The following is a 25,892-nucleotide window of genomic DNA, read 5'->3' on the forward strand; positions in this document are numbered from 1 at the left end:
TAAAATATGAAAAATAAATATGCTATCAAATAGTTATCGATTAGAAGAGAATGAAGATTTGATGCAAGTGTCTTTAATTTTTTTCATCTTTCTAGATTTAAGTGCACGATCTTCGCCTAGGTTTTTTTTTTTTTTTTGAGAATGTAGCAAAACAACTTGGAATTTCATTGGTAGATTGTTGGAATATAATACGAAAAAACTAAGTAGGGGAATGGAAAATTATTTGCGTGTTTGGGTTCAATTAGATATTAGGTGTCCATTGAAGCAAAAAAAGAAAATCATGATCTCTCTAGGGATGTGCATTTATGTGAATTTTAGGTATAAAAGACTGACGTTATTCTATTTCTAATGTGGCTGCTTAGGCAATAATTATTCTTTATGTCTTGTTAGACTTAACAATGGTTTGGAAGACATAGAATTTGGATGTGATCTCTCTTTGAAGGCGTAGTCAAGGAGAGCCACAACTACGAATAGCGTATGGCTAATGGAGGAAGGAGATGGAGAGTGGTGGAAGGAAAATCAAGGATGACTTGATTTAGGGAGAAATTTAAGGGATGGGATAAGGAGAGTATAAAGGATGACGATCAATCCTATATTAAGATTTAATCTAGAAGGAGTCCTAAGTGGATTGGGCCAAACAAATATGGAACAGGATTTGGAAAAGAGCCCGATTGAGAATGGGGACGGAAAGAAAAGGCCCGAAATGAATATTTTGGACCCTAACATTTCTAAGTCTACAGATTTGTTAGTGACCAATGATGAGCAGTCTATAGCTCGAGTTTAACTTTTATCAATGGCTACCAAGAGGCAAACCGATTGGGCATAATGGAAATATTATGCTAGAATATTCGTGGTTTGGGGAATCCACGAGCTAATAAGAAACTTTGACATATGCTGAAGATTTATAATCCCCAATTAGTCTTTTTATGGAGACAAAATTAAATGGAATTCGAATGGAAAATGTACATAGGAGATGTGGTTTTCAGAATGGAATTGATGTTCAAGTTGAGGAGACGCAAATGGAACTTTGTCTTGCGTGGAAGGAAAATTACATGGTTCAGGAGAGAAATTATTCAAAAAATCATATCAATGTAAAGATTCAAGAAGAATAGGCAAGTCCAAAATAGAGATGACGAGTTTTTTTGGAGCCCTGGATGTGTAAAATAAATAAGATACTTGGAATTTGTTGAGATGTTTAGGAAGGAGCCAAGATTTTCCATAGATAGTATATAGGGATTTCAATGAGATTATGTACTCCAATAAGAAGGTTGGAAGTGTGTCAAGGGAGGAACGTTGAATGGAGGAATTTCGTAAGGTGCTAGAAGATTGCCAGTTAATGGCTGTTGGTTATTCAGGATCATGGTTTACATGGTAGAGGGGGAATTTTTTGGAAACAAACATTATAGAAAGGTTGGATACAGGAATAAAAAATGCTAACTGGATAACCATGTTTCTGACTGCTTTGATACGACATCTGCCACATTGTTTTTTGGATAATTGTCCAATCCTTATTCAAATGGATCAGTGAGATCAAAAGTGGGGACAAAAATATTTAGATTTGAGGCTTGGTGGATTATGGAGGAATTGATCTGTCATAATTTGATATGGAAAATTATATTTTCTCGGTATAAATTCTCGAGCAAAATAACATCTTTTGCATAGTTTTTTTTGTAATTTTAGATTTTAAGTTAATAAGTGAAAATGTGTCATTTTTGCTCATTTTGTGACCTAATTTGGCCATTAGTGTCATTGGGAGGCTAATGTGTGATTGAATGGTGTAGGAACATGTTTGAGGTTGAAAATGAGCTACAACGGCACCAAAGAAAAGGGTATCAGGATATCCACACCTTGGAATTGCGACATCTTTAACAATATGGAAGGTTGGAGACATCTTTTAGTGATATCACAATATCCACTTTGGGTATCGCAATATCCACCCTTCCTTGAAAACCCCAAGGCTCAAAACTCCCCTAGGTACCGCGATATCCTCTTTTGAATATCGCGACACCGACACAGTTAGTAGGAGAAAATTAGACAAAAAGGGTAATCTTTGTCCACCTGGTCCACCAATCACCCAAGGCCCGTGTAGGGGAAATTTTAGCAATGAAATCCATCAGCATTCAGCCTAAAACAGCTAAAATTGGCTGAGGAGGAGAGGCACACACATTAGTTTAATTTTAACGTTAGTTTTCTCTAGGTTTTTCTTAGGTTTTTTTGCAACTTTTCTAGGGTTTCATTTTTCTCTTCCTCTTTCTTAGTCTTAGAGTTTTTTTTTCTTTTGCATTTGCTTCTTATTCTCGATGTTCTTTAGTGTTACTTAAGTTAGTTATCATTGTAGCTTATGTTTATTTACACTTTAAGTCCCTATACATTTGTTGTAAGACATTTCTAGCTTTGGTTTAATGTATTTTAGTTTCTTCTACTTTAAATCTGTTAAAGTTAGTTCCTTTAATGTTATTGCTTTGGATTTTCTTGTTGAATTCTTTTAGTTTCATGTTATATAAGCTTTCTTGCATAAAAATCCCAAGTTTTATATTTTTCTTAAGATTTGCTTTAATGGCTTATTTGCTTTTCATTTTCATGTTCATTCTCTTTATTTTCAACATGAGTAGCTAAATCTAAAAGGAGGTTGGTTGATGGAGATGTGGGAAAGTTGATTTTTGCATTAATGATTGAATTGTAATAAATTGGACTAAATCAAATATACTTAAAAACTTAGGAAGTGACACCCCTAAGAGAATATCTAGGCAAGTGAGACCGAGAGGTAATCTTGTTGCGCATCCGTTCATTAGTCTCGTATTGATCGGTGAGATCGAGAGATAAATCAGATTAATTCGTCTAAGTTGGTAAAATTGAAATCAAAAGATAAAATAGAGCCACTTAGTAATTTAAGCGATTTAAGTCCCTTATTCGAGGATCGATGAACCACATCAAAATCAACCAATCATCACTGGTCATTTATTTGGTTAATTTCTTAGTTTTATACTCTTTTCAATTTAATCCTTAGATTAACATATTTAATTTTCTTGCAAAATTTCCTTGTTATTGTCACATTCCAATTCAGACGGGTACAAGAATAAGGTGTATAGCAGTGAAAAAAATATGTTTAGCGATTGGTAACTCGCTGGTTTGTTTCTTTTAGCGTATACTTGAGGGTGCATAGTATACGCTGAGTAATTAAGTAAAAATTTTATTTTAGACTATTCTGTTTAGCCAAAGAGTAAAGATTTTAGCTAGACAAAAAATTAAATTATTGTATGATTTATCGTCAAAAGTATAACACGCCCAGTTTATTTTGGTACTGTTCTCGTTAGGTTGTGAAGTGTTTGGTTATGAACCAACTGAATTGGCTATTTTAATATTTATTATGTAGGATTTTTAATTATATTTATTTTGGAGTCTGTAGACCCATAAGAGAGACAAACTTTGAATTCAACTGATACTTGTTGAATGTCTATAAGGGAGATCGAATATATAATTGAGATAAGGGTTCTGAGAGGAGTTTCTTTTGGATTCAAAATGTTACTCTTTGATTCTTTTCTAGAACTGATTTCATTTCTTCTTCCTTGTACTGAAAACTTAGATTCTTGATTTAAATAGTGGTTATTCCACCTTTAGGTAAGTATTACAACTTTGCATGTTAAATTCTGAAAGAGTAAATCAATTAGGAGTGTATGAATAGTAAAATGTAAGTATAAGATTTTGAATGGAGGTTGTAAGTGTTTGAGATGATGATAAGTTGTATACGAATAAGTTTTTAATGGTGTTTTTATGTTCTGTAAGCAGTGGTTGTTGTTGGTTTGAAAGAGATGTATGGAGCTTAGAACTGCAGAATGTGAGTTAAGGTGAGTCTTCATCCTGACTCCTTTATATGAACTGTTCAAATTAGAAGTATATTAATTTATATACATAAATGGGGTGACGATGTTTACTAAAACTGGTAAGGTATGAGTAAATTAAAGATGAGAGAAGTGTCGTAATAAAATGTATAAAGTTTATTTAAAGCAATGATGTTTAATAAGTAGGCAAATAAGGTATGGTATAAGAGATGTACGAGCTAGTAAAGAGGTGATCATCTGGGTAAGTGAATGTTGAGCTAAAGTTTTATTGTGAAGCCTCTGGTAGGGCAATATTTGTGCTAACCAGACTGGCATATCATACTTTGAAATCGAGTATAAGACCATGAGGTAGAGGCTCATGGTAGCTTGGTATGATTTGGAAACTTTCATGGTGTAACCTTCAATAAAATGAAGATTAGATTGGTAGAACACGATATATGAATGTATGTAAGACCATGTGGTTAAGACCCATGGCACAATATGATATAATTGTATGTATGTTCATGGTGTAGCCATTGATAATGCATAAATCGAAATGGTAGATCATGATACATGAAATTTTGTATAAGCCCATGAGGTAGAAATCCATGGCATCTTTTGTGAAGTCTGCTTAGACAATAAACACAAAATTTTGTATGATGCCTTTATAGCGCATTTTGTTTGGCCTTTGCGGCATGGTCTGTTATGTATGTCTGGTAAGTTGTGTGTATTTGTATTTATGGTAAGATATGGATAAATTTTATTAGTTATGTGATAAGCTTGGCCGAGATAAGGTATTGATATGCACAGGGTTAATAGCTAAGTAAGATCTATAAATTAAATGAAAATGAACAAGTTTTAAGAGTGCTTTAGAAAAAAAATTATGTATCTGGATGTTAATAAGGTATTCGCCATGATGATATGATTGAGTCAAAGTTATTTGGAATCTGGCATATCTGAGTTGTATAATGACTTCACCTGAAATCTTATGAAAACTGAACATCGATTATTTTGAGCATCTGGAGTTCTGAAATAATGTTATGAATGTCAATAGATTGATCTATGAAGTACATTATCAATATGGGTCATATGGTATCGAATCAAGGAATGATTTGTTTAATCATTTGATGATACTCGGATCTATATAAGTACTCACCACATGTATGTGTCCACCTATGAATAATGATAATAAAAAACTATTCTGAGTCAAGAGAAGTATTAGAAAATGGGTTGTATTTGTTGGATTCTAAAGGTATGTTATATTCAGAAGTGCATATGCGAATGAGAGAATTAAAAAACACTTGAAGAAATCTTCAGTTAATTAAATAAGAAAGAATGTGTATTTGGAGAGTATATAATTGGTGTATATGTATGTATTACAACTATAGTGGTATCCGCCAAATATAAGTGGTTCAGACAGATCGTTGATGCAAAGATGTTCTTTCAAGAATATAAAGTATTCGTTAATGCATTTTAGTAATAAAGCTCATTAAGTACTCTTATATTTACTTATGTTATGTTTATGTTTCAGGTTTCCATGTTAAGAGACTATGCCTGGAGAGGCAAAGCCAAGATTATGCCAAAGAAGAGGCGTATCGGGTTATTATGCATACAAAGCTGTTGGGTTGGCGTATTGTAGGATTTTACTCTTTAATGAATCTGTAACTATCAGATGGTTGTTTTAAGAATGATTTATTGTAATTTGTAATATTTTATATTTAAGTACCATAATTGTTTCCTAAGTTTTAGTCTTTAAATATAACTACAAAGAGTATGTTTTATATAAGAGGTGATTTGATGCTATTTGGTAAATTTGACTAAGTGTTTTGAGTGATAACACCCATGATCCAGATCCGGTGAAACAGGTTGGGTTAAGGGTGTTATAGTCATGATTTGTCGTACTATAAAATTGTATTAGTAGCCATTTAGACTCTATTATGTATGTTATTTATTGCTCAATTGGCATCCCCTTTGGGTTCGATCCTTGGAATACTCCTAAGTTCCATTGTAACACTACAAATATTATAACTAACATGTATGCTTGCAGTAAAGTCTTGCTTATAAAATTGTTTTATAAAATCATTTGTTTTACGCGCACTTGCGAATGCGGTCAAGAATCCTGTGAGGAAGAGGTGAAAAAAATATGGGAATCAACATCGAGAGATATTATTGAGAAGTTTGCGTCTCTACGAATTGGGTTCCAAAAATGGGCAGGGACCATTAAAGAGAAGCAGGCAGGGCTTACGAGGAATTTAACAAGAAGGCTGGAAGAACTGAACGGTCTAGGTAGGGATGATGAGACTCTTGCATAATTAATTGATGTAAAAGTCAACCTTAATCTAGAGATTGATAAAGAATAAGCGTATTAAGCATAGAGGGCATGAGTGAATTGGTTGAACAACTTTTTTTCATAATTTTGCCTCTTAATGTAAGTGTATAAATGTATTGGCAACTTGCAATATGGAGATCAAAATGTGGCTATGCATGAACTTGAGATGGATGGGATTGTACGTAATTATTTCAAGAACCAAGGGGATTGGTGATATGAATCATATTCTAGCTGGTATGAACAAGTGCATTTCAAATAATATGAATCATGGGTCTAACAAAAGCGTCAAGGGCGGATGGTTATTCACCCCTTTTCTTTTAGCAAATTTGGCACATCATTGGAGGGGGGAAGTCAGTTCCTACTATTTGGGAGTTTTGAATAAAGGTAAGGTTTTGGAACCTCTCAATATAACTAATATTGTATTAATACCAAAAGTAGCCTATCCGATGAATTTAACGAATTTTAGGCGGATAAGTCTCTGTACGATTCTTTATAAAATAATTTCAAAGACAATTGCTAATCAGTTTCAGAGAGTATCAGAATATTGTATTGATGAAGTTCAAACTGTATTTGTGTCAAGGAATTTGATAACAGATAAGTTTTTTTTGGCTTACGAAATTATGCACACTTTAAGGAAAAATCGAACAGAGAGTAAAGGTTTTATGGCGTTGAAATTGGACATGAGTAAAGTGTATGATCGAGTAGAGTGGTCATTTTTAAGGAGTATGATGTTACGAATGGGATTTGCTAATTCATGGGTGGAGCTTATTGTCAGTGCATAACTACTATATCATATTCAATTGTAGTTAATAATAAAGTTGGAAAGGTTTTTATACCTATTAGAGGCCTATGGTAGGGAGATCTGTTAAGCCCTTTTTCTATTTCTGATATGTAGTGAAGGGCTTTCGTCCCTTATGAGATTGGTTATGAAGGAAAGTTTGTTAAAAGGAGCTAAAGTAAGTAGAAGGGGACCTCAAATCTCTCATTCAACATTTATTGATGACTGCATTTTATTTGGAGAGGCTACTGATAAGAGGCCCACATTCTGAAAGATATACTTAGGGAGTATGAAGTATGTTCTGGGTAGAGTATTAACTATGAAAAGTCAACTATGTTTTGTAGTTCAAAAACTTTTGACAAGGCAAGGGGAATAGTTTCGCTAATCCTAAATGTTAGAAAATCAATGGATCCAGAGAATTATTTGGGTTTGCCAAATATGGTAGGATGGAAAATGATACTGTTTTTTTAGTTACTAAAGGATTGTATCAAGAAAAAGATTGATAATTGGAGCACTAGACAGTTATCGCAATGGGGAAAAAAGATTTTTATAAAAGTTGTTCTAAAAACAATTTTGCTTTTTGCTATCGAAGTCATTTTGTGGGGAATTAGAGCGTATAATGGCAAAATTTTGGTGGCAAAAAGGACATGGAAAATGGAGGGATCCATTGGTGTGTGTGGAAATGGCTATGTAAATTAAAAGAGAATAGGGGTCTGGGTTTTAGATGTTTAACAAAATTTAATTTAGCTTTACTTGCAAAACATTTTGGTGAATAATTAATTATCCAAATTTGTTGTTAGCTTGTACAATAAAAGCTAAATGCTACTCGAATACTGATTTTTTAAAGCCAGATTGAAAATATACCTTCTTATATTTGGAAGAGTGTGTGTGCGGCTAAAGGCATATTACAAGATAGGCTGTGCTGGCGGGTTAGGACTAGAATGAAAATTTCAATGACGAATGCTGCATGGGTGCCAGGGTAGTAGAATACAAGATACAAAATAATGTTAGTAATTCAGGCATTAGGGTGGTTGCAGAGTTGATAGATGATAATTCCAAAGAATGGAAAACAAAAGTAGTGAATAATACCTTTTGTTAAAGCGATGCTAACAAAATTTTACATATTCCATTAGCAAAGGTGTTGCACGATGATTTTATGGTGTGGATAGGGGAAACAACAGGGGAGTATCCTGTACGGAGTGAATACAAGCTACTTCTACATGATACTATAAGCCCTATTGCTAATTACAATCAAAACACTTACATGTCATTTTACAGAAAACTTTAGAGTCTAAAACTGCCCTCAAAACTAAAAATTACAATTTGGAGAATTTTCATGAACTTTATACTTACTCTCAATAATCTACATTATAAGAGATTAGTTGGAACCACAATGTGTCACAGATAAGCAGGTGAAGAAGAGAATAGAGAGCATGTATTTTATGATTATCCTACAATAAAGGAAATTTGTGTAACAGCTTATTTTTAGTGGTTTTGGGGCCACCAAATCCAACAAATAAGTTTGTAAATATTAAATATAATATTTGCGAGTCAAATATGGTTTTAAAAAGGTTTTTGATTTGATAATTTATGTTATATAAGCGAATTATTAAGTTCAAGTGGTATGACCCTAAGGTCAAGTGGTTTTAGAAAATGAGGCATCGAGACTTATTTCTATAAATCAAGCCATAAATATTTTTATAAATATTTATGGAGTGCCATTAAGGTGGTACTAAAGTCTTGTTAAAAAATTTTAATGTTTCAATAGTTAATTAATTAAAATGACTAAATCATAAAAGATGTAAAATTTGATCACTATTTGATTTGAGTGATTAAATGGTTAATTGAATAAAGGAAAATTGACTTAAATGTTAATTAGACCATTCAATGTGTTAGTGGAAAATAGTAGACATGAATTTGATGTTTTATTTAATTATTAACTAAGGTTAATATGGTAATTTGATAATTATATTAAAATAAATAAAACAAAAGATTTATCATCTTTTTCAAAGCTTCATCACCAATTGTAAACGGGGGAAGAAGCCATTTTTTTTTGCTTGGAGGTTTTGGCAACTTCACAAGCTAAATTGGTATGTGATTTTAGCCCCGTTTCTTGTAATTTTTATGTTTTTTATATTGTTGCAATTAGGTCCATTAGCTTTGTACCTTGATTTTAAGCTATTAAAGATTTTGAATGTTTCCATTAATGAATCTTGTGATTTTAGATGTTAAATGATGAATTTGAGATATTATTTGTTATTTAAAAGTATTTTATTAAGTGATTTTTGATAAATTTTTCGATTAGGGACTAAATTGTTAAAATAGTAGAAGTACAAGGATTTGATGTGAAATTAATACAAATGTGGGCTATTTTGGGTGCCATGAACATTTAGGTAAGCTTAAATTTGGGAAAAATGGTTAATTTGCATGTTTTAGGCTCAAGGAATAAATTAAATAAAAGTAAAAAAGGATAATTTTATAAAAATGTCAAAAAGTGACTAAATTGCACAAAATACATTGGTTTACTGTCTAAACTAATAGATGGAATGAAATTATTAATTTAGATCATGATCGAGTGGAAAATCAAGGAGAATGGAAAATTACCAAAATGCCCCTGTACTTTGACATTTCTGCAATTTAGCCAGGTAAATTCGTATGAACTATAAACACTTAAATGTAAGTTAAATTGACTGTTTAATGTGCTATTCTATTTTACATTAATTAATATATAGATGTTATTATACAATTTATTATGTCATGAAATGATAGAAATTCAACGACGTACGACGACTACCAGCCCCGTTTGAACCTTAAGAATTCGTAGGATACAAATGACATGTCATTAGGGTTTACATGATTCGGGTGCTGGTCTTGAATGTCCTACCGATGGCTGAGGTCCAGCATATGTTGTCGATACTTCATAGCTTGTGTGAGCAAGCCCATTTTCACAGCTCGTGTGATCATACTTATTCACAGCTCGTGTGAGCATATATGTACATGAATTGACAGATTACAATTATATGAGTTAGCACACTTTGTATGAGCTATCCCAAGTATCCAACGATATTCTATTCGATACAACAGGCATGAATTGGAAATGAAACGGTAAATGTTCAATATGAACAAATACAGGTATACATGAAATACATTGAAATGATGAGTTACATGGAAAGCATGTTATGTTATGAAGGATGTTATATCCATATTGAATCATATTCAAGCATAATGGTTATCCATGTTGAATTCATGTGAAATATGTTTAAGTATGCTAACATGTGTTGTTGTTTGATACTTAGACATGTACCAAGCTATTGGTTGAATTGTATGATGTTTACTTATAAGTTATGCATTGAAATGGTAAGTGCCCAAATGGAAATATGCTTGTGTTCATGAAAGAGTGGTAAGGTTTAAATTATGTAATTTATTATGAAATGGTTTATCATGTGGTTCATTCCAAAAGAGCTATGTTTAAATGCACTAGCTTGCAACTGTGGTTGATGATATGATTATGTCTTGTGTGTTATGCATATGAAATGGGTGTGGGAAGGTAATGAAATAGTAAGTTCATACTTGAAGTGTAAAATGATGAAAAAGGGAATGATGAGTTGAATTGATGTTGTTGTTTAAGCTAAAGAAAGTAAATGCAATGGAAAGTAATGAAATGAAAATGAAAATAAGAAAATTTGAAAGATAAAATCCTACTATGCTAAGGATGATATGTATATGTGATGCTTTGGATTTATTCACTTTGTGAGTTATGGAATATGGTTTCATGAATTTTGCAATATTGGCATAGGATTATCCTTGATATGTTTAAATTTCATATTTGAAATGGATTGATATGACTAAAGTTTATACGAGCTTACTAAGCATTCATTGCTTATGTAGTTATTTTTCCTTTACTTTTCAGATTATCAGAAGCTCGATCTAGTTGGAAGCTAGTCGGAGATCCATCACACTATCCATCGATTTTATTGGTAGATTTCTATGCTTTGGTCACGGTTATAATGGCATGTATAGGTGGACTATGTCTAATATTTAATTGATGAGTTTGGTATATATATGTCATTTTGGTTGTTGATTATGGCATGAAATGTTGTCTTGGATTTGAGGTATTTAAGGTACTATTGATAGTTGTTAGTTGCGGTTAATATGGTCAAATTGGTGTATGTTTTGAAATGACCAAAATTGATATGGCTGTTATGTATCAATTATGTTATGTTTTGGCATGGAAACAAGTTAAGTCATAATCGGTTAAATATGCATATGTATAGGTGATTTGGTTGATGTTATAGCCATTATGTTTTGGCCTGTAATTATGGTATATATATGTGACGTTATGATAGTTGATTTTATAGTCTTTATGACGCGTAAATGATGAAAATTGAAATGGTATTTAAAATGTGTGTAATGGAATGTTCTTTGACATGGTTGAATATGGTCATTTTGGTATTTGGAATGTAGTGGACATATATGGCTAATGGTGTTAAATGTCAAATGGCCAATTTGGTATTTTTGTTGTGAATTTGATAGGTAAATAAAGTGGTAAGTTTTGGCATAAACTTAGTTGTAAGTTGATTGAACTTTTGGCTAAACTATGCATATGGTTATACATGTTTAATTGTTTTGATTGAGGTATTTTTTGGGCATATTGGTTGTATACACATATACCTTATTGGTTTAGCTTATAGATGTATTATTTGATGCATTTTCAATGTTTGTTACATGTGGAAAATTGGTGTTAGGTGTGTGTGTGTATGATTGTGTGAGAAAAACAGCTTGGAAATGGTCTTTTTTTTGTTCACACGGACAGGGACACGGGCGTGTCTCAGTCGTGTGTGATACAAAACCATGTGACACGGTCGTGTGTCCCCTATAGCTTTCAAAAGGTTGTAAGTTAGCCAGTTACACTGCCTGGCATACGGGCATGTGAAGCCACTTTGAAGGGTATACGGCCTGGCACACCGGCCTATGGCTTGGCTGTGTGACCCAAGTCAGAGAGTTTCACGGGTACGGACACGGGCTGGGACACGACCGTGTGTCCCTACTTTGAATGCCCACACAACCTAAGACATTGGCGTGTGTCTCAACCTTGTGTGTCACACGGCTTGGCCACACAGCCGTGGCCAAGCCGTGTGACTCCTGCAGTTTGAAAATTTTCATCTTTTTCCTAAAAATTTTATATGTTTTCGATTTAGTCTCGACTTGTTTCTAATGTGTTTTTAGGGCCTCGAGAGGTATAAGGGACAATATGTATGTCACAATATGTATGTCATTGATTGGTTTTGCTATGATTGATGTTATGAATTAAACTGTTTAAAATTTTGTTAGTTTTAAACGTAAACTCCAATAATGCTCCGTAAACCTATTCCGGCGACAGATACGGGTTAGAGGTGTTACAATTTGGCATAAATTGAATTTTGTTTGGCCATAATCGATGACAAATTCAAAATGTATGGAATGCTTTACCTGGATATTTGAAGAAAATTCTTCTAACCAATGTCAACTTTTTTGTTGTGCCTTGTGGGTAATTTGGATAGAAAAGAACAAGTTACTGAATGAAGGAAAATGAAAATTAGGACAAGCAATAGTAGATTGAATTATGAATTACATATGAGAATTGGATAGGATAGGGAAAAAGTTATCTAGTAGTGGATCAGGGATTAAGTGATGGAGAATACTAGAGCGGTTGAATCTCAAAATAAATTTTGATGTTGCTTTTAACAAACAAGAAAGAAGATCATGTTCAGGGATTGTGATAAGAGATTCAAATAGAGGGATTCTAGGGTCCAAAATGGTGCTAAACAATAACATACCTTCGGTGTTTGTCATGAAAGCTCTCACATGTGTTCAAACGGTTCAAATGAGCTTGGAAATGAGTTTATTGGTGGTGAAAGTTAAAGGGGATGCACTGTCAATTATTAGGAAAAGTCAAAATAATGGGTTGGACAGATCAAAAATAGGTGCATACATAAGGGATATTCAAAAATTGAAAAAGATTTTCAGATATGGTTTAAACATACTCGAAGAATGGCAAATAAGGTAGCACATGCATTAGCCACAAAAGGTTTGAAAAAAGGGGAACATTTTTACCTGAGAAGTGAAGTGCTTGTATATGATGTGTTCTTGCTGGAAAATGACCAAAGATGGGGAAGAACGTTGGACTAAGTTCCCTTTAGAGAAATGGTTAAAGTTGAATAGAGATGTCGAAGAAGATGGAGAGATCAGAAACGTAACACCCCTTACCCACGTCCGTTGCCAGAATAGGGTACAAGGAATTACTGGACTCAAACGCATGCATACAAACATTTCTAGGTTATAAAATTTCGTTCAAATTTAAAAATTTTCAATTTCTATCTTAAAGTCCCTTATATGGGCCTACAAGGCCCAAAACATACATTGGATGTAGTTAAGGACTAAACCGAGAACTTTCGAAACTTTTGAGACACTAAGAAAATTTTCATATTTTGGAGAGTAACATGCCCATGTGGGCAAACCGTGTGGTCACACACACCCGTCTGGTTCAGGACTCGCCCATGTCCTTCACTCGTGTAACTCTCTATTTATGACGTCATCACCCATTTAGGGTCACAAGGCCATGTCACACGCCCGTGTTCTAGGTCGTGTGGCTATCCGTGTGGATGATGGTTAGGCTATTTACCAAACCTTTTTCCATCCAAAAACACTTGTACACCCATACTAAGTTTATCAACACACAACATGACATTTTTAGGCATCCCAATAACCACAGCATGACATTCACACACTATTTATAAATCACATTCAACATGCACAACCACACACACACTTAACTAATTATAACATGTAACTTACTCAACCATTCACATTTAGTATTTTCCACACATAATTATCACACATTCACTCATCCAACCAAAACAAGCATGCACATCCATGTAATGCTTCATCATAGACTTATAACATAGCAAATATTGGCCACATTAAATGGCCTTATACAACAATGACTTTCAATTAGCATAGGCCAATATTCTAGGCCAACTCATAATATCATGTACACAATAACCAAATCCCTATACATGTCATACACTTAATATGCTAGAAAATCATTGATACCTGTAACAACCCAAATTTTAAGGCCATTGGAAAAGTGAGTTTTTGGGTCTTCGATTCTGAAAATTAGAATAAATATTTACGAAGTTAAGTGAAAGGTTAATTAGATTTTAATTAAGTAAATTTAGCTTAATTAGGGTTAATTAAGTATATGGGTTAAATTGAATAAAGTGTGAAAGTTTAATTATTAACTATAGAAAAGTCAAAGAAATAAATTAGCAAATAAGTCTTATGTGACAAATGTGTGGTAAGTATAAATACATGTGTATAATTTTAATTGGTACAAATGTATGAATATATATGTATTTACTTAATATTTAAGAAATAATAATTATAATTTAAAATATAATAATAATAATAATGATATAATATAATAGTTAGAATAAATAAAAGAAATAAAAAAACATAAAGAAAAAGGGAAAAGAAGGGCACGAACAGAACAGGGAAAGAAAGAAAGAAAAATGGAAAGAAAAAGAAAGGAAAAATAGGGTTTTAAGGTTTAAGCTTTAAATGGTAAGTCAATTTAATCTCTTTTCTTGTAATTTTGGTGTCTATGAAATCTTAAGAAGAAATACTATTTGAATTTTGTTGAAATTTAGAAAGTTATTGAATTTTTAGGTGTTGATTAAGTTGAGTGAATGGAAGAATTATTGGTTTAATTGATAGAAATTCAAGTTAGAAGTGGGAGAAGGATTAAATTGTAAAGATAGATATAAGTTTTGTTATAATAGGAACTAAATTGTTTATATTGTAGAATTAATGTTTTATGCTGAAAAATTTAAGAGTTGGAATGGTTTAAAGTGATAATTGAATGAAAATATAGAATTTATTTTGAAGAAAAGAATGGTTATGGTGATAGGACTAAATTGGAATTTAAGCAAAAGTTGTGTAGAAATTGAAATGTGTAAGGTGATATAGTATGTTGATAATTTTTAAATTGTTTAATTTCTCGTAGCCAACGTAGCGCCAGAAACATCGTCAAAAAATGGGAAGGAGAAAGTGAACGAGGATATCGAGTAAACTCGAGAATTACGGTTTGTATTTCTATAAACTATGCTTAATGATTTAATACAATGTAATTGTTATTTTAATAGTTAGAATTAGAGGTGTGCATGGGCCGGGAGGACCGGCCTGGCCCGAAGGCCCGCCTGAAATGTAGGAGGGTTTGGGCAAAAATATAGGCCCGAAAAATGGGCTTGAAAAAAAAAGTAAGGCCCGTTTAAAAAATGGGTCGGGCCTCGTGTAAGGCATTTTGGCCCGAGCCTGGCCCGGCCCTGTCCAAATTTACTAAATGAAAAAAACTATTTTTTAATATTATTTTCTTATTATTTTCTCCTATTTTGCTACTATTTTAATATTGTGTTGCTACTATTTTGTTGTTATTGTTTAGATATTATATAAAACTTATTTTATTGTTAAATTTTTATTATTTTAAAGGCATTTGCTAATTTTTTTATTATTTTAGAGGCATTTGCTTGTTAAATTGCATTTATTTTAGTGTTATTTAAGTATACATATTTTTAAAATTTATTTTCAATTTTTGAGAAAATTTATTTTGATTTTTAGTATTTTGATGGTTTATATATATTTTAAAATTATATAAAAATAATATAAAAATTAATATGGGCGGCAGTCGGGCTTGAGTTTTAACATTTTTATTCGGGCCGGGCTTGGGCAAAATTTTAGGCCCATTTTTCGGCCCAGGCTGGGCTTAGGCCTAGCAAACGGGCCTAATTTTTTAGTTGGTCAGGCCCAAACCCGGCCCGGCCCGGCCCATGCATACCTCTAGTTAGAATGTATAATGAATGATATGATGGAAACTATTACTACTTATGTATTGAAATGAAACGATTTGAATACCCTATTAACAGTGTCGGGCTAGTCGGATACAATTGGCATGCCCTAGGATTGGAAGTGTTCAGGGTATTACATTGTGTGTCGATGAGACACTATATGTGTCGACTCATGTGGACTGTTCGGATTAGTTTCAAGAGGTACTTCGTGCACTGACTATGATCATTCTTTATTCTTTATTCTTTGTTACCCTACGGTGTATTTCGGTTTCGGCCGATGAAACACTTTATATTATCCCAGGTGTGTAGGTTGGATCCGCATATCTATTTAGGTCCGAATTATGTTAATAGGGGTAAATGAAAGTACTGAAGACTGTTTACTATTGATTATGTGACTGTGACTGGTATACAAGGCTGAAAGATATTGAGTGATAAGAAATATATAAATATATACATATATATGAATTGCTTAACTACATGAAAGAGTTATGAAATGAATGTATAAGGCTTTAAGTTACAATGTATATACATGGTTTATTATTGTTTTAAGTATTAGTTTATAGAAATACCACTGAGTGTATACTCAGCGTACGGTATGTTTCCGTGCACAAGACTAGGTACGAAAGAAAGCTAAGGACTCAGCATCCAAGCCAATCCCGAACTCAAAGTGGTGAAGTACCTTTCTTTTGGTAAAATGGCATGTACCTAGGTTGTTAAGGTGTTAATTTGTACATGATAGTGAATAATTATGAAAGTTGTTGAAGCATGGTATGAAATATGCATATTTTGGAAGTTAAACTTACATGAGTTTGACTAGTATGATAATGTAGTATAATTTTGATATGAATTGTGGTACATAATCCTTAAGAGGTATTGAAGTAAATGAATGAATATTTGCTAAGTTTGAATGGCATAATGAATGATATTTGATTTAAGAACTATTAGTAAATGTTTGGGTGTGAATTAGTTGTGTTTAGCATGTGAAAATAGCTTTAAAAAGGTTAAAAATCATGTTTTTACACGGCCAAGTCACATGGGCATGTGCTCAGGCCGTGTGGCTCTCTGTTTATGCCACACGGGCTATTCCCACGGCCGTGTGTGCAAGTCAGATCTACCTACGGCCTGGCCCCACGGCCATGGGAACCCCAAAGGCTGGCCACACGGCCATGTCCCAGGCCACACGGGCGTGTGCCCCTATCTTCAAGGAAAAAGTTCCAAAGTTGCTAGTTTAGTCTCGAACCACTTCTAAAACATGTATTGGGCCCCGTAGGCCCATATTAGGGACTTTATGATGAAATTTGAAAAGAATTGATTTGGAATGTAAAATTTATGGTTCGGTTTTGTATAAATGCTAGTGTATATGTCTGGTAATGCCTCGTAACCCTATTCTAGTGATGGTTTGAGGTTAGGGGGTGTTACAATACCCATCAATAGCTTGTGAGGGTGATAGGATCTCCGACGACCTCCAACTCGAGCAAGCATCTATGACACTATAGGAAGAAAGGAAAGGAAGAGAGAGTAAGCATATAGCTTAGTAAGTAGGTATATAAATAATAAATAATTTATTAACATGCTTTTAACAATCCTCATAATATGTTCTCAAGATAATGCAATCATAATTGCAAAAAATTTCCACTATTCACTTATGTTCATATCAAGTTGTCTATGAGAGTTATAGTCACTAAATTATTTATATCTTGAGATATAGAACTCTAAATTAAGTTCCAATAATTTTTTCTAAAACTAGACTCACATATCTCCTTACCATAAAATTTCCAGAATTTTTGGTTCAGCCACTAAGTACAGTTTATTCTTTAAAGTCGTCCCTGTTCTACTGTCTGATAGTTTCAACCCTTCTTCACTAAAAATTAATTATCACCTCGTACAGGACTCAGATGATATTCTCATTTAATTTTTTTGAAAATAGATTCATTAATAATTTAAAAAATATAAATTATAACTCATAATTATTTTTATACTATTTTTAATGATTTTTCAAAGTCAGAACAAGGGATTCCGAATTCATCCTGACCCCATCCCACAAAAATTTAAACATTTCATAATATCAAATTTTTTTGCTTACGCTGTTTCTTCTATGTGAAACTAGACTCAATAAGATTTAATTTCATATCTTATTCAACCTCTATTTCAATTTCCATAATTTTTGGTGATTTTTCAAAGTTATACAATTGCTCCTATCCAAAACTATTTTACTGCTAACTTTACTCTTTCATGATTTCTTTGTATTAACATCATTTAATCATACATAACACCAAAGCATATCCTTAATTAGCCATTCTAATAGCTAGTCATTATCAAATATTTACATGCCATTCATTGGCCAATTTAACCTATACATCAACAATAAAACTTAAACTTATCATGTCTCAATTTAATTTGGCCTAAAAGCCTCACACATGATCATCAATCAAATTTACCACCTATTTATACATAGACTTATAATCACAAGGTCATCACAAGATAATTTTCATAGGTAGGACTTACTCATTTACATTATTACCAAATGTCCCATATACATCGAATTTATTACTTATGAATTTTGCGTACATACCTGTACCCTTTCAACATGATCATACATTGTCATTTATTTGACAAAATCTTTGGATTTACCCGTTGAACCTCTTGGGATACCAAGGATACTCGGGAAAACTTGTACATGATGTATTGTGCCAATTCCATGTCCCAGACATGGTCTTACATGGAAATCTCATATCGATGCTAATAGCCTAGCTATGGTCTTACACGATGCCTCATGCCAATGCCATGTCCTAGACATGGTCTTACACTGGCTCACATAACTATGTTGATGCCATGTCCCAGACATGGTTTTATACTGGCTTACATAATGATGCCGATGCCATGTCCCAGACATGGTCTTACACTGGCTCACATAACAATGCTGATTCCATGTCCCAAACATGGTCTTACGTAGTTACACGTATTGACATGGTCCAACCATGGTCTTTACCGTCAATTCAAAACATGTTGTAACTCGATCATGCTCAACCCTGCATTTCTCTTAATTTGATCTTTCAATACGATCTCGTATTTTTATATTATTCATGATCCAATAATAACATACGAAATAATACATGATATCAATTAAACATTTAAACATATCAAATTTAATGCTTATTAACATACGAACTTACCTCAGTATGAAACGATGAAATAAGTCAATTACTCTATTATCTTGCTTTTCTCCCGATCAAATTCCGAATTTCATCTTCCTTGATCTATAACAACATATTTAATTTATTTATTCAACATGCTACTCAAATTATCCCAATTTCACATTTTTGGTAAAATTATATTTTTACCCCTATACTTTGTCATATTTACACTTTTGCCCCTAGGCTCGTAAAATGAAATGTGTTCAATTTCTTTACTACCCATGCATAGCCGAACTTTTTTCATGCTTAGGGCAGTCCACATTTTCCATTATTTCACACATTTACGACCTATTTTACAACTTTTACAAAATGGCCCATTTTAGGTGTTTTCATAAAAATCATTTAACAAAAGTTGTTTATTTAACCACCAATATTCATTTTCTTCCATAAAAATACAGCAAACAACATGAATATTCTCATGAAAAAACCCTAGAGTTTCAACCATTTTGCAAAATTGTCCCCTCGTTAGCTAGATTAGGCTACAAAGGTTCCAAAAATATAAAAATTATAAAAAATGAGCATCAAAATCACTTACATGTGAGGGTTAGAAGCTGCTGAAATTTTCAAGCTTCCATGGCCATTTCCTTGGGTAAGAATCGGTGGAGAAGAAAGAGAAGAAAGAGAAGTAAAAAGATGATAGATTTTCTTTTTATTTTACTATTATTCTACCTATTAAGTCACCTAAAGCCACCAACTTTAACCATTTTAATTTTTTTGTCTCCATGTACATCCACCACTCATTATTAATGGTCTATTTACTCAATAAGGAACTCCACATTTAATTTCTTTAGCTACATAACACTTTTGACTAGTAGAATATAATTTTCACTTTTTATGCGATTTAATCCCTTTTTCGAAATTAAGCATACAACTATTAAAATTAATTCACCAAACTTTTCAAATATCTATAAAATCATGCTATAAGACATAAAATAATATCAAAAATAATTTCTCCGACCTTGGATTTGCGGTTCCGAAATCACTGTTCCGATTAGGCCCAAAATCGGGATGTTACAAGAAAAGGAAGAAAACTCAAAACTCTCTCAAGAACTGTAATCGATTGAAGTCTGGTTGGGTGCCCTAGAAGCTTCTTAAGCTTGATAGTGCGTAATTTTTTTTTACGAATAAGCATATTAAAATTTATAATATATAACGTTGACACATAAATAAGTTATGTTTATACTTCTTAGCCATAATTTTTTATAAATAAATATATTATAACACTTTTATAATATGTAAATTAATTTTTTTTATAATAAACTCTTTTACCATAATTTAAAAAATAATTATGTTTATTCATTTCTTTGAATGACATGTGTCATTGATGTGAAAGGAGTGAGCAGTATTTTCTTAGGGTCTCTTGATTTGTTTTCCTTTTGGTTTTCCCCATTTTGAATGCATTGATTAATCTTGCTTTAAAAAAAGAGTAAGTAGGATTTCAATAATATATATTTTTGTTTTAACTTTATAAAATACACCTAAATTATTTTTATAATATAAATTCTTAAGATTTATAACATAATAAATATTTAGCCATAATCATATCAAATACTCATATGTGTTCATACTTATATGATAAAATTTATAACTTAAACTTATATAAAATAATTTTAAAAAAATTAAATTTGAATGTAATTACTTACATAATTATTCTAATTCTCACTATTCTCTAAGAATTGAATTTGAGTGCTCCAATTACATTAAATTCAATGGAACCCACCAATTACAATGATTATCTAAACTCTTGTCTAATTACATCTAAATCTAATTAATAGGTCACTTTTCAATGAGTAAAGTAACTATTGAAAAGTAATTTACCAAAATTCATCTTTATTCCACAGTTTATGTCAACCAGCTGGTGCTTGTGGATGACTAGCCTATATTTAAAAGCAATTGGATATAATCAAGTGATGTTTTGTCCAAATTTGGGATCATTAACAGAGTGTGGTAGGTCATTTTGGGAATTATATATTAGACATTGAGATAGAGATGTGAGCACCGGTAAAAAGCTTCCCAAGTTGTTTTTGTGTGGGAATATGGAAGCAAAGCAAGTGCAAGACGTAAGCTATTTAAGTGGTGGGATGGTGGTTTGCCTCTAGTTGAATTAACGTTGATGATCGTTGAGCACTCTTGATCGAGGTTGTCAATGCTGGTTGGTGGTGGAATCCAATATGCAGATCCTTGCTCAGCAAAGCTTGATTTATTTGGACCTGATATCTTCCATAAAAAGCCACACTAACTTAACCTTGTCTATAAAAACAACAAAAGGAAAATGCTACACGTAACATTTTCCATTCAAAACAGATAACCGACCCTTCGAGGTTTCTATTAGCTAGAAAAAAAAAAAAAAAACCTAAAAGAAGAGCCTAGGCTGTAATCTTCTTATTGCTTTCTTGTTCAATTTGTATCGTATTTCGTATGGTTTGAGAGATGAAATTAGAGACGAATCGAGGGGCTGTATGGGACCCAGTTTCCTTTACAATAAAAATTGTTGTTTTAACATTTTAAAAATTTTAAAATTTTAAATTAGTAAAAGTAAAATTATATTTTCATCTTTTAAAATTATGAAAGTTTAATTTAATTTTTAAAAATAATAAAGATATAGACTATTAAAAATTAAAATTTTATTTTGACTCTCTTAAAAATTTTCTCACGTGAAACTATTTTCTTAAATACTACCAAAACAAAAGTATATTAATTTTTTTCATACAGTTAGTTAAGTGAAAAAGTAATATAAAAAGAGAAAAAATAAATCATTTCAAGTATAAATGATAAGATAAGAGAATAAAATATTTATGTAAGGAATTTTTCAAAAGTTTTATTTTTCTCATTTGTTTCAACTCTATGGATGGAAAGAAATAAAAAATATATATATTTTCTATCTTTTTTATTTTACTTTTTTTTATCATTACAATTTATCTTACCATGCAAAGCCTTAACAATTTTATGAAGCTTTTTCGAAAATTATTATGTTGTTTGAAAAATTATTTGTTACTTCTTTTAATTAGTATGAATATATCAATTTTAATTAAAATTAATTTATTTCATATTATATAAGGACACATAACACCTTCTAATTTTGAAAGTGGACAGTTGGCACCCTCACGATAACCACAAACACTAAAGAGAAGTCATTGATATTTGCATAATTCCCTATTTCAAGTTCATTTTCATTAATGTCCCTCATAAATAATCTCAGTTCTCATTGAAATTTTATAATCTATTAATAGCAGCTTCACGTACACAATCAAATTACCTCCTTCAAGATTCCAGTTATACATCCAAAGCCTGACTATTCACCACCCTGCAATTGGTTCTTATCTCACCACCCTTCCCCGACTGCAACTCACCCATCTTCAACATTCCTTCTACGAATGCCTTGAAAAACTCATTTTCGTCCTTGCTAAATAGCTTCACATACTCTCTGGTCTGTGGGAATGTGAACAGGGTTTGATCCGAATTCAGAAACCCTCTCCCTGCAACCAAGTCCTTGAAATACTGGTTATCGAACAGCTTGGGTGTTGCATCCAGATCTCCGGTCACATTCTCATCTCCACCAAGTGGGCAAAGCTTGTCAAGCTTTTCTCTAAACCCTGGTTCGATGGCAGGGTCAGGCTTGCCGGAGCCTGATTGGTTGTAGAGCCTGAACATGATTGAGAAACACCTTGCTTCTCCAATGGAGTGTGAGCCTGAGAGGGCTACCAGATCCTTGACGGATAGATTGAATTTGGTGAAGAGATCGATGAGAGAAGTTGCGTTAGCTCTTGGGCTTGGCATTATGTTGTCGGAATCCTCTTGACTGGCTGTCAAGCTATCTTTTCTTCCTAGCCTCACCACCCAGTCGGGTCCCCCTGCCTGCATTAACTCACACTCCAACCACATCAGTTCCGGTGAAAAATCAGTGGGGGAGCCGGGGTCCCCAAAGATTTTCATTTATCACTTTTATAATTTATAAAATTTTAAATTAGTAATTATAATGGTAAAAATATGCTAACTTTAAAAATTAAAAAAATAATTTATTTCTTCAAAAATTATAAAAATCATATATATACTCTATTAAAATGGTAAAATTATACAATTTAATTCTGACCTCAAAAAAATTTCCAACTCCTCCACTCCATTAGGTGAATTACACAAAATCATAATGGAGAACCCAATATATTTCTCAAATTAATATAATTTATATACTATTAAAAGAATCAAACAAAGTTAATATTTACTATTAAAATGATATAAAATTAATATTTTTCATTTACATTTTATTCCAAACAAAATAATTTAAATTTAGATTTATTTAATTATTTTTTAATAATAAATGAGTTAATTTAATCAGATTCGTATCCTAAGTCGAAAGTCTCTAAATTGTAAAGCATAAGGCTTAGAAAGTTACTAACAAAGTTAGCTTAAAACAAAACACAACTAGTAATATCTGCTACTGTCAAACTTCCAAGGGTTTTTTCACTCCACTAAGTAGAATTAATTACTTGATAACCAAAAATAGAAGGATTAAGAAGTTAGGATAATCTAGAGGTTCAAATCCCTACTAAATATATATGTACATGAGTTGTAGTCCAAATTTAAAAGATTTTAAGGCTTAAGAAACCTATATTAATATTAATATCTTTTTAGAATTAAATTTTTAGAATTCAGTGTAAGTCAAATTGAACAAAAAATACAAGTCGTATCCAAGCCGGACCAGATCTGTTGGGCTGGGAGGGCCACAAATGAGTAAACCCAGCACATGCAATCTTTTTTCTTTTATTTTCGTGAAATTTTTTAAGATTAAAGAAAATAAAATGAAAAACGGCTATTGGGGAAGGCAAAAAGAGGGAAAAGCAAGTGGACTTAACAGCTACAATACTATAATTACTTCGTAACTGATGACTGTGAAACGTTAAGTGCAAGAAATGTTACTATTTTTTTATGGAAAAAGTAATGCTACTATTGTTTTAATTTTTGTAACATCACTAATCTTTGCTATTTTTTTGAACATTAAGTGGAAAAAAATATTCTTCTTACAAAAGCTGGATGGGGCTAAGATTATAATAATTTATGGCAATATTTTAAGTTTATCAATCGCCCTAGTTGACAAAGTTGGGACAAAAGGCGCCCATTCATGCTGAATTTCTGGCAAAATGTTTAACATATAGCTTTTTATATAAATAAAAAGAAGAAAAAGTGTTGCGTATATTTTTAAGAATAATAAAATAGGAAGATAAGAAAGGTAGGAATAGTTACGAGAGCAACAGCATCTCTGGCGGCCATGATTATGATATCCGCACAAGAAACGATGCCCGGACAAGCCTTCTCCAAGGCTTCCTTCACCTCATCCACAACCTCGAATGATCTTAGCGAATTTATATTGGAAAGAGCTAGTTTTTCCCCAAGCATGTTTGGCGTATCATCTAGCAGCAAAGAAGCATCACAACCCTGTAACACACAAAGGGGAAGAAAGGCAAACAAATTATTGGTAGCTTGCCGTATTAAAACATATATGTGTAGTTTTTTTTTTTTTTTTTTGGTGAAAAAAAGGTTTTTTTACATTAACGAAACAATCGTGGAACTGAAAGCGCATGACGGAGGCAACGCTTCTCGGTTCCCTAATCATGGCCTTCATCATCTCATATCTCACTATCGCTTCCGCTTCTGGACATGTTTGAGCGTAAAACCCTGGTCGGAGAGTCTCTGCGGCCGCCATTGTCACTAGTAGGACAAACAGCACTGAAGGATAGAGAGACATTTTTTTTTTTTGAGGTGAGGGACTAGGGTGGATGGGTTTGTCTGAAATTAATAGACCAACTTAGGTTTTTCTGAATGGCTTCTTAAACTTGTTGAATGTATTATATCGTGGAGCTATGGGTGGGATATGATAGTGTTGGTTGGTTTCTATATGATAAATCTTTTTAACAAGGGATACGAGATGTGAGTTGTTTAAAGACGGAATTCGGAACGGATGTGAATTTAAGATTTAAATAGATGTTCTTTTATCATTTGATGTACAGAGAACAATGATAAAGAAAAATTACTACAAACTTTTTCCTATAATTCTGTATTTTTCAAAATTAAGAAATTAATTTATCTATTTGCAATTTAGTTTCTTTTACTTTTTTTTTAATTTTAAGATTTAATTCCAATGCTAATTTTTTATTAAATTTATTGTTTTGATATTCTAAAATAAAAATTACTCATTTAATAATTATATAATTAAAAATATTTTATATTTAACCTGAAATTAACAAAAATAATTAACCTAAATTTTAAAATTAAAAAAATTATATTCCTAAAATAAAAATACATAAACTAAATTCTTAATTTTTAAAATTACTAACTATATGCGTTTTTAACAAATTCTTTTCTTTTATAAGTTTATATCAACTGAAATCCAAAAAGATTTTGTATGGATAAGACAAACAATACTATTCTCTCTATTTAAGAAGATATTAAATTTGGAAAAAATATTTTTCCTATTTTTAGTAAAATTTTAAATTTTATAAATAGAGTATCTTATAAATATAGTAAAATATTTTAAAAATAAATATAAAAAATACATTTACTTTACCGATATATCAACCACTAACCCAAAAAGTAATACCATTTATTTTAATTTCATCAGAGTTACTTTTAAACTAAAATGAACTGAAAAGTGCGATAATGCAATTACCATAGTAAAAAACGGATTGATAAATTTGTTCAGTTATCTAAACTAAAACTACTCTTATGGTAGATTTACTATGCGAATGAAAAAATAAAAATATTTATGCAATGATATTTTTAAAATAAAATTATTGTAAATAATAATTCTGATCGTTCAGTAATTTTTCAATAATATGGTATAATAATTTATTTGAACTTTTAAATTTATAAAAAATTATTTTAATTTTTATTTAATTA

General features: G+C 32.0%; 1 protein-coding gene and 1 long non-coding RNA gene across 2 annotated transcripts; both read right to left on the reverse strand.

Annotated features, from left to right (window-relative positions):
• Positions 1 to 18,321: 18,321 nt before the first annotated feature.
• On the reverse strand, positions 18,322 to 19,677 carry LOC108473279 (uncharacterized). The gene is made up of 2 exons (XR_008273895.1): positions 19,537 to 19,677; positions 18,322 to 19,064 (listed from the first exon to the last, which is right to left on the reverse strand). It is a non-coding gene; the product is annotated as an uncharacterized LOC108473279 (long non-coding RNA).
• Positions 19,678 to 22,141: 2,464 nt separating this feature from the next.
• LOC108470940 (peroxidase 17-like) lies at positions 22,142 to 24,966 on the reverse strand. Its single transcript, XM_017772470.2, has 3 exons — positions 24,544 to 24,966; positions 24,240 to 24,431; positions 22,142 to 22,856 (listed from the first exon to the last, which is right to left on the reverse strand). Exons 1-3 carry the CDS (start codon positions 24,739 to 24,741, stop codon positions 22,275 to 22,277), a joined length of 972 nt encoding a protein of 323 aa, XP_017627959.1. The 5' UTR covers positions 24,742 to 24,966; the 3' UTR covers positions 22,142 to 22,274.
• Positions 24,967 to 25,892: the final 926 nt, after the last annotated feature.

Source organism: Gossypium arboreum, chromosome 11 (genome assembly GCF_025698485.1).
Source record: "Gossypium arboreum isolate Shixiya-1 chromosome 11, ASM2569848v2, whole genome shotgun sequence".
NCBI lineage: Eukaryota > Viridiplantae > Streptophyta > Magnoliopsida > Malvales > Malvaceae > Gossypium > Gossypium arboreum.